Genomic DNA, 12455 nt, shown 5'->3' with positions numbered 1-12455 from the left:
TGTCTTCAAGCTCCTGTACCATCTCCTTGACAGTAGTAATGAGAAGAAAGCATTTCCTGGGTGATTATGGGGCGGGGGGTGGTCTTTAATGATACCGCTTTTTTGAGGCATTGCCTTTTGAAGATGTCCCCAGAGCTGGGAAGGCTAATGCCATGATGCAGCTGGCTGAGTTTGCAACTTTCTGCAGCCCTTTCCCATCCGTTACAGTAGCCCCTCCGTACCAGACTGTGAGGCAAACAGTTAGAATGTTCTCCACACTGCATCTCTAGAAATTTGCTAGAGTATTTGGTGACATACCAAATCTCCTGAAACTCCTAATGAAATATAGCTGCTACTGTGAATACCTGATAATTGCATCAATATGCTAGGCCCAGGATAGATCCCGTATATCCCATACGCAGGTGTCCCCAGCTTCAGGATTCCTTCATGCATGGAAGTAGAAACCCTGAATTTGTTGACTCTCTTTCTTTTTATTAAGCACAAAATGGATTTAATATGAAGCCTGGCATCAGTGTGCAAAGTTGTGCAGTTCCTAAGCGCTAATTGTTGAGAACCGAATGATCATATAGCGTATCATCGGCTGAGTACTTCTCACGCTTTAGCTCAATTGGACATTTGAGTTTTTAAGTAACTAACTCTGCTTTCATATGTGTTAGGTTGGGGAAGGAAAGCATCGAAGATGATGAGGAGGATGAGCTAGAAGATGTTGGAAGTAAGCCCAAATTTGAAGTGAAGGCTCCTCAGGCCTCGCATACTAATTACTTGCTAATGAGAGGGTACTATGCACCAGGCATCGTGAGCACACGCAACCTTAATCCAAACGACAACATTGTGGTAAACTCCTGTCGGGTGAGGTTAAAAATCCGTTCAACACCAGCTGAAGGAAGCTTGAGCACCCATGATGGTGAGTCATTAAGTTTTAGAATGCCATTTCTTGTGTTGTCATAACTATTGAACCTTTCAGTTTATATGTCTTATTTATCCAAGATTGTGCAGTTAGAAAAATTGCTCAATCATTTGCACGCCAGAGATTGTGAGGAGTAGTTCGATAGTGGGAGCGGGTTTTAAAAAAAGCAAGTGGGGCCACTCAGGATATTCTGCTGCTGAGGTAGTGGGGTAATTAGGCATGCAGCAAAGACCAATAAAAATAAATTAGATTTAAGCAGAGCAGCCGTTGTGTGACTGGGACAATGTTAGGGAGGGGATGTAATGTTTCCTATAAGGCATTGATTGGTCAGATTGTACTTGGAGTACTGTGAAGAGCTTTGGGCCTGATATCTGGCATTGGAAAGGGTCCAGAGGTATTTCATGAGAGTAATCCCAAGAATGAAAGAGTTAACGTGTGAAGAGCATTTGATGGTTCTTGGTCTGTACTGGCTGGAGTTTAGAATATTGAGAGGGATCTCATTGAAACTTTTTAAATATTGAAAGGCCTGGATAGAGTGGATGTAAAGAGGATGTTTCCTAATGTGGGGGAGTCTAGGACCAGAGTGCACAGTCTCAGAATAGAGGGATATATATTTAGAACTGAGATGAGGAAAAATTTCTTTAGTCAGAGTGTGGTGAATCTGTGGAATTCATTGCCATAGGTGGTTATGCAGGTATAGTTGTTATATTTAAGGTGGAGGTTAATAGTTTCTTGATTAATCGGTGTCAAAGGTTATGGGGAGAAGGCTGGAGAATGGGGTCGAGAGGGAAAATAAATCAGTCATGATGGAGTCATGGAGTAAACTCGATGGGCCAAATGCCCTCATTCTGTTCCTGTGTCTTATGGTCTTGTGGGAAATTGAGACCTTGGCTCAAGGAGCTTCAGTGAGGAGAGCAGAGGCTGTCTGTATTTTATTTTTGGATAATTTACTTTCTTTCCTTATTGCAGTTAGAACAGTGGGGATGTCAGGCAGAACAGTGGAATGCTCTTGTGGGATTTGGGAAGGCAGCGAGATCTCCAGCCTCCTGGATGACAGCATGTGCAAGAAGTGCTTCCAGCTGCAGACCATGTTAGGTTGCAGAGCTTCTTGTTCTGTTGCCATCATTTGTAGTATTTACAATCATAGTTAACCCATTAATAATAGTTATAATTATAGTTTTGACCTTTATCTGAATGTTTATGTCTATCTGTTTTGATAAATACAGTTATATCTTTCTCTCATGGCAGATTTAGCCACTTTGTTTCAGACAGACACAGGACCAGCTGCTCTCCCTCCGTCATTCACAAAGGTGTTTAAACCCAGCACTTCTGAGTATGGAGGAGAGAAAGTTCAGAAACACTTTGAAGAGGAGCTCGGGTACAGCCCTGAGGATCTGGTGGCCGTGCAGGAGATCTCCCGTGCAGTTGAAGAATGCTCCAGCTTTGGGATTGAGATAACAACATTAGCTCAGAGATTTGCTCAGTATGAAGAGGTCTTGAATGCTAGGACCAGGACTTTAAGGCAATACTTACAGGTTTGTTTAAATGTAAAAATATTTCTAGGCTGTTTCTGGTTGATTGAAAGTTTCTAAATATAAATTGTGATTGCCTGCTTATGAGTCTAGTAAATGGGTAAGCCTACATTACATCTGTATTTTGTGTAAGTTGGTAATGTCCTTTTGTAAAAAGCAATACTATTGTTAGCTGTCAAGCCATTTAGGTTTATGAAAGTGTGTGTTCGCTTGAAGATATCTTTTTTTTTTAAAATATGCTTATTTTAGTTCTGAAGTTAAAGGTATCACTTTTGGTCTAGTGTTCAATAAAGACAAGTCTCACTACCTACAAAATGCCGGAGGAACTCAGCAGGTTAGTCAGTATCTATGAAAAGTCATTGTTTTGGGCCAAAGCCCTTCATCATGACTGGAACAGAAGGGGAAAAGCCAGAATAAGAAGGTGATGGGTGGAAAAGGCTGAAGAAGAAGGAGTCTGGTAGGAGAGGAAAGTGGACTATGGGAGGAAGGGAAGGAGGAGGGGCTGATAGATGTCACTACCTGCTGGCAGCCAGTTGTTTATTCAGTATCGAGTGTCAGGAATATGGTGTACGAGTATGCTGACACTACTTAAGGGTTACACACTCAGAATGCTGGAGGAACTCAGCAGCTCAGGCAGCATTCATGGAAAGGAATAAAAGGCTGAAGTTTTGGGCCGAGGCCCTTCTTCAGGACTGGAAAAGAAGGGGGAAGATGCCAGAATAAAAAGATTGGGGGGGGGGGTGAAGGAGGACAAGCTAGAAGATGATAGGTGAAGTCAGGTGGGTTGGGGGGGTGAGGGAAAAAGTAAGATGCTGGGAGACGATAGGTGGCAAAGGTGCAAACGGCTGGGGAAGAAGGAATCTGATATCTGATAGGAGAGGAGAGTTGACTGTAGGAGAAAGGGAAGAAGGAGGGGCACCAGGGAGAGGTGATAAGCAGGCAAGGAGAAGAGGTAAGAGGCCAAAGTGGGGAATAGAAGATTAGGGAAGCAGTGGGGGGGGGGGAAATACTGGCAGAAGAAATTGATGTTCATATCATCAGGTTGGAGGTACCCAGACAGAACATGAGGTGTTGTTCCTCTGCACGGAGAGTGACCTCGTCTTGGCCGAAGAGGAAGCCATTGACCAATATGTTGGAACGGGAATGCGATAGCAATTAAAGCTGTTGGCCACTGGGAAATTCTGCTTATTGCGGATGGAGTGGAGACCCTTGAGAAAGTGGCCCCCCCGATTTGCATCGGGTGGCACCTGTGTAGAAGAGGCTGCACTGGGAGTTCCAGATACAATAGATGACCCCGACAGACTTGCAGGTGAAGTGTTGTTTGGGGCCCTGAATGGAGGTAAGGGAAGAGGTGAATAGGGAGGTAGGTGAGGAGGTGAATAGGTAGATGCAGCATTTCTGCAGCTTGCAAGGATATATGCAGGAGGGAGATTAGTGGGGAGGGTTGAATGGAGAAAGGAATCTTGGAGGAAATGATCCCTGTGGAAAAGGGAGAGTAGGGAAGAGGTAAAGGATGGTGGTAGAATCCCATTGGAGATGGCAGAAGTTTTAGAGAATGATGTGTTGGTTGTGGAGACTCATACGGTGGTAGGTGAGAACCAGAAACCTGAAGGGAGGGATGATAGAGGAGGAAAGAATCCAAAACTCATGGATGCCTAAAGATAGGACACTAACAGAGGGAAAACTGATCAAATTGCAGGAATTCTTTGTGATTTAAAATGAGTTGGAGTGCATGAGTTAAATGGTTGAAGAGTGGTTTGTTAAACAATTGAAACAATTTTGCAGTTTACTTGAGGTTTGATTCATCTTACAGGATTTGATTGCATTGGACCAAGTGATCGAAGTCGGCAGCTCGACGACGCGGTTGGTTGCAGTAACGCATGCTTACCCATGGATGCTTCATCCATTTTGTGTTTGGAAAAGTAACGAGAAGTCTGTTTCTCTTCCTGAGAGGGGATCCAAACCTAGCAGTGAAATGAGCCATTCAGAGACTGACACAAAAGACATTGTGCCGAGTGATCTCACTGAAGCACAGCAGATGGGTGTAAATCGTGATCTTACTACTACCATCACAAAGGGAGGTGTTGAGCAGCACAGTTCTGAGTGCACAACTACACAGAATGAGCCAGTTTGTTCAGGTCAAACATCTTTTGTGACTGGAAATAGGAAAAGAACTACTGAAGAAACTGAAGCTGAAGCAATTGACCCCGGGCATCCTTGTAAGCGATCTCGGGAAAGTGAACCTTCTGAACTAAGCTTGGATTCCTCAGATTTGCAAAAGAGCACAACAGATGAAGCAAAAACCAGCCTCTCCCAACATCTGTCGCCCTCTGCCACCTCACTGGGAAGTAACCCAGATCAGCAGACTGATCCAGGGAGGCGAAGCAGCAGACAAGATCAAGATGGAGATGAGAGCTGTGAGGGGTTTAACTCTTCAGGTGATGTGAAAGGTCTAAACACTTCTTCAGAAATGACTGCTGAGGAGGATCATGGTCAGCCAGGCCACCAGTCTGCGACAGATGACAAAGCGAAGCCCACGTTGAGTGAGGGGCACACTGAAACAATCCACCCTGAGGATGGGCAAGTTCTCAAAGGTGATAAATCTGCAGTGAATCCTGAGGAGAGTTTACCACATGACCAAAATCCTCAAGTAAGCAGGAGGCAGGACAGACCTGGTCTTCAGAAAGAAGGTAATTTGAGTCTACAGAACTTGATTGTGGTAACTACTCTTACACATATTGGAACATTAGGTGTTGTCACTTTAAACTGGTCTAGTTTATGGTATACAAGAGACCAGAGTTAGGCCATTTGACACATTGAGTTTGCTTCGCCATTCAATCATGGCTGATTTATTCTCCCCATAACCCTTGATACCCTTACTAAACAAGAATCTATCACCCTCCGCTTTAAATGTACCCAATAACTTGGCCTTCACGGTCATCTGTGGCAATGAATTCTACAGATTCATTGCCCTCTGGTTAAAGAAATTCCTCCTCACCTCTCTTCTAAAGGGCATCCTTGTGTTGTAAGGGTGTGCCCACTGGTCCGATTCTTCCCCCACGAAAGGAAAACTGCTCTCCACATGCACTCTAGGCTTTTCAATATTCGATAGGTTTCACTGAGATTCCCCCTTCACTCTTTTGATGAGAGATTTTTATTCCCCTGTCTAGATGCTGCCTGACTTGCCATGTTCCTCCAGTATTTTGTGTGTGTGTGTTGCTCCAATTTTTGAAATGTTTCATTGATTATTAATTGCAGCTTCTGTGTAATGATGCTTATCATGGTAAAGCTCCTTAAACATTCTGGTGTTAGGATTATCTTTATAACCTACTATGTTGTAACCTGGTCCAGAAACGTGAATGTAAACAGAACTTTGAAATGTCCGCCACGGAGCAACTCAGAACCATAGTTAGTGAGGAGAACAGGCGTGACTACCTTCTGCATCCTTCTCACTCTCCAGCCCTTGCCTCACTGGCAGGAAGTTGAGCAGGATGTGACGGGTCCAATTCGAGAGTTGGGGTCGACAGTGCAGGGAATTGGCTGCAGTGTCCCATGACCACTGGTGCTGCTGGGTATTTGGGAGTCAGCGAATTTAAAGATTTATGGTAATGCTGTTGGATTAGTGATCCTAAAATCTGAGCTAATGATCCAGGGGTGAGTTCACAGTAGCTGGCCAATTTAAACACTGTCAATGAAATAAAACTGCAACTAAAAAGAATAAAGCTTTTGGGCAGCTCGGTAATGTAATTATTAGCGTAAAGCTGATACAGCGCCAGCAACCCAGGTTCAATTCCTGCCGCTTGCCGCTGTCTGTAAGGAGTTGTACGTTCTTCCCTTGACGGCGTTGGTTTTCTCCGGGTGCTCCGGATTCTTCCCACATTCCAAAAACGTACCGGTTAATAGGCTAATTGGTCATGTGGTTGTAAATGGGAGGTGCAGGCTCGTTGGACCTGTTACTCTTTTTTTAAAAAAATTATTAAAATAATATAAATGTTTTATTATATCACTTAAAAACAATAAAATATAATATGAATAAAAGAATACACCAGAGATTAGTACGGGCACCGCATCCAGAATTTTTTTTAAAAGCATCAAAGTGTGTAATTTTAGAAATCCTCTGGTTTACCCAGAGTCTTTGGAGAAACTTGCTTTCTGCGCTGTGCTGTGTTTGGCTATGTGACTTGAGACCCACAGCTGGGTCACAGATGCCTCTTCACTGTTTTTTGAAATAGCACAGCAAGTCATTCTTCTCCAAGAATAATAAGAAAAGGGCAGTAAATGCTGAAACAGGAAGAGAATGGTGGAAATACTCGGCAGGTTGGGTAGCATCTGCGGAAGGAGATATGATAAGGTTTCAGGCTTGGAATCCTTCCTCAGAATGGGGAAGAAACAAAAAAAAAACACAATTTACTTTTCAGTAGGAGAGAAGATAGCAGTTAAAAGTCCAAACAGTGAGGATCTGAAGTCACGTAATTAGGCAGAGCAGGGAACAGGTTTACTGTAAGAGCACTCGGATACACCAGAGCTTTTTATTATACTTCTGAAGCATTCTTTAATTTGAAGTGTTTTATTATTTGTTACTGCTGATGTTTTTTGTTTGTTTTGTTTTACGTTCTTAATATTGGAGGGTAATGTAATGGGTGACAGGTGACACATTGTCCAGAATAGAAACTGTTCTACATAATTCACAAACACCATCATTGAGTTGTGTTCGCTTTAAGAGACTTTTATCTGATGTAATGATGTCAGTGTAAGGCAACTGCTTTTGGTTTGTTTGTAATGGAAGTAGAGGGTTACAGGTTTTGCTAAGCACATAAAACAACTCTCACTTGTTTTATTTGTAAAATCCTGCAATTTTTTAAAATTCCAAGTTCTTTTTCCAAAAAAAATTGAAACTTTTATAAGTTCCACTTGGCCCATTGAGTTACTCTGCCATTCAATCAATTTTAGGTGTTTTATTCTTTTAAAATTACTGATTTTTTTAAAAACCATTTTAATTCCAGATGTAGAGAATCCAAGCAGCTTAAAATGGATGGAAATTGCCAGGAACTGAAATGAATATCTCTTTCCCAGCTCTGATGAAGGGACCCCAAGCTGACTGTTTACTGTTTCTCTTTCCACAAATTATATGTGACATGCTGAGTATTTCCAGCAACTTAATTTGGAGCCCTTTAACTTTCTTTTACCATTAAATGCTGATTTTATGAGTGAAAAGAAACCACAAGTTGCCTGCCCCATTGCCTCCGTTGTCCTAAGGAAAATTTACAATTGATTGTAAATAGCTAAAGCAGACAATGATTTGTGACCTTTCTTTTAGCCATCTGAAGCTTCCTATATCCTCTGTTCATTTGAGTTTGTAATCTAAAGGCATTAGTTCATTTGTTTGATACCTTCAGAAGCACTGTATTTGTATGAAGAATAACTTTAATGAGAGGACATGTTTGGCACAGCTTTGTGGGCCAAAAGGCCTGTATTGTGCTGTAGGTTTTCTATGTTTCTATGACAGACATCTCAATTTTCTTTAAACATCTTGTTTTGCAAAAACATTTTATTTCTAATCCATAGTCTTTTATTTTGATAGCTCTTAGAATTAAAATTAAAATTGCTTTTAATCTTTCACTGTAGGAGATACGGTTAAGGAGGATGTCAAGATGGACAGTATCTTGCAAACCGAATCAGACAAGTAGGTGTTTAACATTATTACAATCATACGTTTTAAATGAAGATGGGAAATCCCTAATCAAGAAATAGTGAATTTGTACTTGAGCTTGTGTGATAATGAAGTGTGCTGTTAATGACCAGATGTCAAATAATTTTGATAATATCAGCCTGGTGGTACACAAACAGGCTCTGCCATCTATTAACTTGTATGTCTAATCAGGACCCTGACATGAATGGAAATGCACTATTTCAGGAAGTTTTAATACATTGAATAGAGGCTTTCATAGGTCCCCAAGCCCAGCACATCGGCAGCATCCCACCAATCTTGTCAGGCACCCCTTCTTACCCAGGAAAAAGTATAATCACAGGATTCCCATGTCTTGGTCATGACAGTACAGTTCCACAGTAGTGCCCAGGACAACTTCCCAATAACCAGCAGAGTACAGTACAGTTCCACAGTAGTGCCCAGGACAACTTCCCAATAACCAGCAGAGTACTGGTGATCCAGGTGGGATGAGATGAGATGAATTGAGTTGATTGCCATTGTAAAGTATTCGTAGTTATTCATTAGCAAAATAAGACGGCAAAGGAAAATCTATATTTTAAAAGATGCCATTCTCATGAAATAACTAAATTTTTTGTTAAATCTTACAGTGAATACGAGAAGATTTGTTTTTTCTGCCATCCCTGGAGGATTGTTGATGGGAGCCTGAATAAACCTGTGTGTAAAGGAATGATAGAAGCTGTCCTGTACCATATAATGGCAAAACCTGGGATCACAGAACAGAAACTATTAAGCTACTACAGTGCTGTACTGCAGCCTGTAATTGTGAGGGAATTACTGCGGGTGAGTTTTTCATATTGGTAGATGGAAATGGTTTATAATGTGAACTCCATTGGGATTTAAGTCCTGATATTTAATGTCTTTCTATAGGGAATGTAGTTTCCAGTAATCAGGCAGTCCTAAGTCCATTTCTTAGCTATGAAAAGTTAATTGGCTGGAGGAACTCAGCAGGTCAGACAACATCTGTAGAGGGGAAAAGTGGTCAATGTTTCGGATCAGGAGGTTAATTAAGTTTTATTCAGATTTTTTTTGGGAAGGCAAGACCGAATTTGCCAGAATGAGCTTTTAGCTGCTTTTATCTTGTTACAAGCAACATCTATTAAACAGGAGATGGTGTTTTTGCAATATTTGTTATACTCTCTTCATTAGGTTTTTTTTGTGGGGGAGTTCCATGATTTCAACACAACCAAACAACTTGGTACTTCCATGAAAGGTTCTCACATCCATTTTATCTGTAGCAGTGTGAATAGAAGATTCTGCAGATGCTGGAAGTCTTGAGCAGTGCACACAAACTGCTGAAGGAACTCGGCAGGTCATATTACAAGCAAGCATATTATATTTGCACAGTGCCATTTATAAACTGGCAACAGTGGGAACCACTTCACAGCTAATGACATACTTCTGAATTGAAATCATTTGCAGAACACAGCAGTCTGTCCAAGGGGGATAAATATTTACTCCCACCTGAAAGAATAAGACCTTGTTTAACATCACATCTATAAGGCTGATTTGGACCATGGGAGAAAGTTGGACAATGTACTACTTCAACACGTTTGTTTCTTTGTTCAGTCATTTACTAATTTGATTCACGATTGTTGAGTAACCCCATGTAATGACCAAAAGCTGCATTCCACAAGTTGTGTAAAACTTAGATGTATTATTTCTGCCAATCAGGAGAACAAAGGCTTAAATATTCAGGTTAAAAAGTTGTTGGGGAAATGATGCCCATTGTCATTGTTGTTTCTGTAACACTAAACTAAATTTCCTAGACAGCAGTTCAGTGTATCATTTTATTGCCTTTGTTCTGTAAATGGACATTTAAAGAAGGCATGGAGCCCACACTATATTGTGTTGCAAACGTGAATATGTTTCTTGTCGTAAGGGAGGAGTGACTTCAGTTTATTACTGAAAGGAGGTTTGGGGTGTTAACCTGTTCAGCTTGGTTTACAATTGCTTAAAGATTGGCTTTATTTGTCACATGTACATAGAAGCATGCAATAAAATGTGTTACTTCTGTCAAATCAGATCAGTGAGGATTCTGCAGGGCAGGTCACAAGTTTTGCACGCTTCTGGCGTCAACATAGCATGTCCACAACTCAGTAACCCTAACCGTACGTCTTTGGAATGTGGGAGGAAACCCTCGCACCCAGAGAAATCTCTCTCAGTTGCAGGCAGTACGTTCAATCTCCTTACAGACAGTGGTGGGAATCGAACCCCAATCTTGTAGCTGGTGTTGTAAAGCATTGTGCTAACTGTTACATACCATAATCTTATCAGTTATTTAATTAATCACAGACAAGACTTCTGCTCAGGAAATAGCACCTCTTATTACAAATGCTGAGAGCATCTCTACAAGTATTCAATAATTTGTTTTATCATGGTATTAAAATGTTCGTTGAAACACGTTCAGTATTGTAATGAATACCTTTCACTATTGTTGAGAGAATGGACTTTACTGACCTGGAATTTCTCTCTCGTTCCCAGGGTCTGGAAAGCATTGGCTGCATCCAAAAACGTTACTTGACCAAAACCAAACCCGTGTCCTTGTTCTCTGCTCCAACAACTGTTCATGAGATGCAGGGGCACAAGTTGTCTGAGAGCTGCGCTATTTTTTATGAGCCTACCATAGACTGTGTCATAAAACTCAGCAAAGTCTTTCCACATGAATCAAACTGGAACAAATGGATACAGTAATATCACAGTTTACTTTTGTCTTCACATGAAGAAGGCTTCCACAGGAGCTGTGACTGCTCTGGGACCCACAGCTCACATCACTATAACTATTTATACACCAGTTTGAAGATCAGTTTAAAGGGAAATAACCAAGGGTTACTGGAAAATGAAGAAATAAATCTTTTTACTAAAGCTCACACTTTGTATTAGATTGCAATGCACCTTCATTTTATTTCTATTGCATTGATTACAGAACATTAATTTTAGTTTCTCAAATCCTTTTTTAAGACATGATGTTGCTAGGACTTGACCTCAACTGGGAATAGTTGAATAGGTTTGGACTTTATTTCCTGAACCATACGAGAATGAGGGAAGATTTGATAGAGGTATTCAAAATTTTGAGGGGCATAGACAGGGTAAATACAAGCAGGCTTTTTCCCTACTACGGTTGCGTAAGGCTAGAGTTCAAGGGTTAAAGGTGAAAGGTGAAATTTTTAAGAGGAACCTGAGAAGATGTTGCAAGTGTAGTTCGTGCTGTCAGCAGAAGTGATGGATGTAGGTTTGATTTCAACATTTAGGAGATGTGGAGAAATACATGGTTGGGAAGGTAGAATGGCAGTGGTCCCGGTAAGGGTCAATGGGACTGGACAGAATCACAATTTGGCATGGACTAGATAGACCTAAGGGCCTGTTCTGCACTGTGGTGCTCTACGACTCTTGAAGTGGCTTGAAGGAATAGTGATTTCAGGAAGAAATGAGTTTTATTGCTTACACATTGCCTTTGGCATGTGTGACAGCACTGTGAAGAAAAGGATTACACACAGTCAGAATTAGAAGAATGCAGAGTGAAAGCACAAGGGGATATTTCCTCTGTGTAATCGAGACATGAGAGGATTTTACGTACCAGAGGTGAGGATTAACTATATATACTTTTGCACAGTATTGTATTTGTCTACATGGAGCAGAGAGCGAGTTTATAAATCTGACAGGAGTAACAAATGTTGGGAATGGCGAGGGTGGAGAGGTGTGGCGCAGGTGACAGAGGACTGCGGGGGGGCGGGGTGCGATGGCACGGGATGCAGACACACCCAGCCCTGTGACACCATGCAATTGGTTTATTGCTTCCTTTTCCCAACCATGATTTCCCCTCTCCTTGCCCCCTTCCCACTGTCAGTCCACAATAGAGACCCATATCAGAATCAGATTTATCATCACTCATATATGTCGTGATTTTTTTTTTGCAGCAGTACAGAGCAATGCACAAAATACATAACGTCCTAGGCACTCTAACTACATATACTGTATGTGCCTAAGAATTTGGCACAGTACAGTAAAACAAACATTTCTGCACTCTGGCCAGTGGGTAGGGTGCATGAGACTTCCAGGGCTGGAGACTGGCAATTTTAGAGATGTCTGATTGATGTGCCTCACTAAGTATAGGCAAGGAGACTTCTGTGTTAAAGTCCAGTGACTCTTTCCTGGATCGTTAGGCATAAGCCATGCTGAAATTTGTTCATGGATCTTATACGGGTAGACTTGGTATTGAAGCAAAGACAAACTGTAAAGCCCATGAACTTCTTAACATTTCCATTGTCTCTCTTGCATGCCACTAACAAAA

General features: G+C 41.5%; 1 protein-coding gene across 2 annotated transcripts in view; it reads left to right on the top strand.

Moving 5' to 3' along the window:
- The window catches only part of LOC140203140 (general transcription factor 3C polypeptide 1), a 77553-nt gene extending 66526 nt beyond the window's left edge, over positions 1–11027 (top strand). For both annotated transcript variants that reach the window (XM_072268997.1, XM_072268996.1), the window contains exons 32-37: positions 657–904; positions 2156–2442; positions 4253–5129; positions 8065–8122; positions 8755–8947; positions 10649–11027. In XM_072268997.1, the coding sequence (XP_072125098.1) occupies positions 657–904; positions 2156–2442; positions 4253–5129; positions 8065–8122; positions 8755–8947; positions 10649–10858 (1873 nt within the window). In that variant the 3' untranslated portion in view covers positions 10859–11027. The remainder of the gene's footprint in view (positions 1–656; positions 905–2155; positions 2443–4252; positions 5130–8064; positions 8123–8754; positions 8948–10648) is intronic.
- Positions 11028–12455: the final 1428 nt, after the last annotated feature.

This window comes from Mobula birostris, chromosome 9 (assembly GCF_030028105.1).
Source record: "Mobula birostris isolate sMobBir1 chromosome 9, sMobBir1.hap1, whole genome shotgun sequence".
NCBI classification, from domain to species: Eukaryota; Metazoa; Chordata; class Chondrichthyes; order Myliobatiformes; family Myliobatidae; genus Mobula; species Mobula birostris.
Note: the sequence above shows the minus strand (reverse complement) of the source record. Positions and strands in the feature narration are given on the sequence as shown.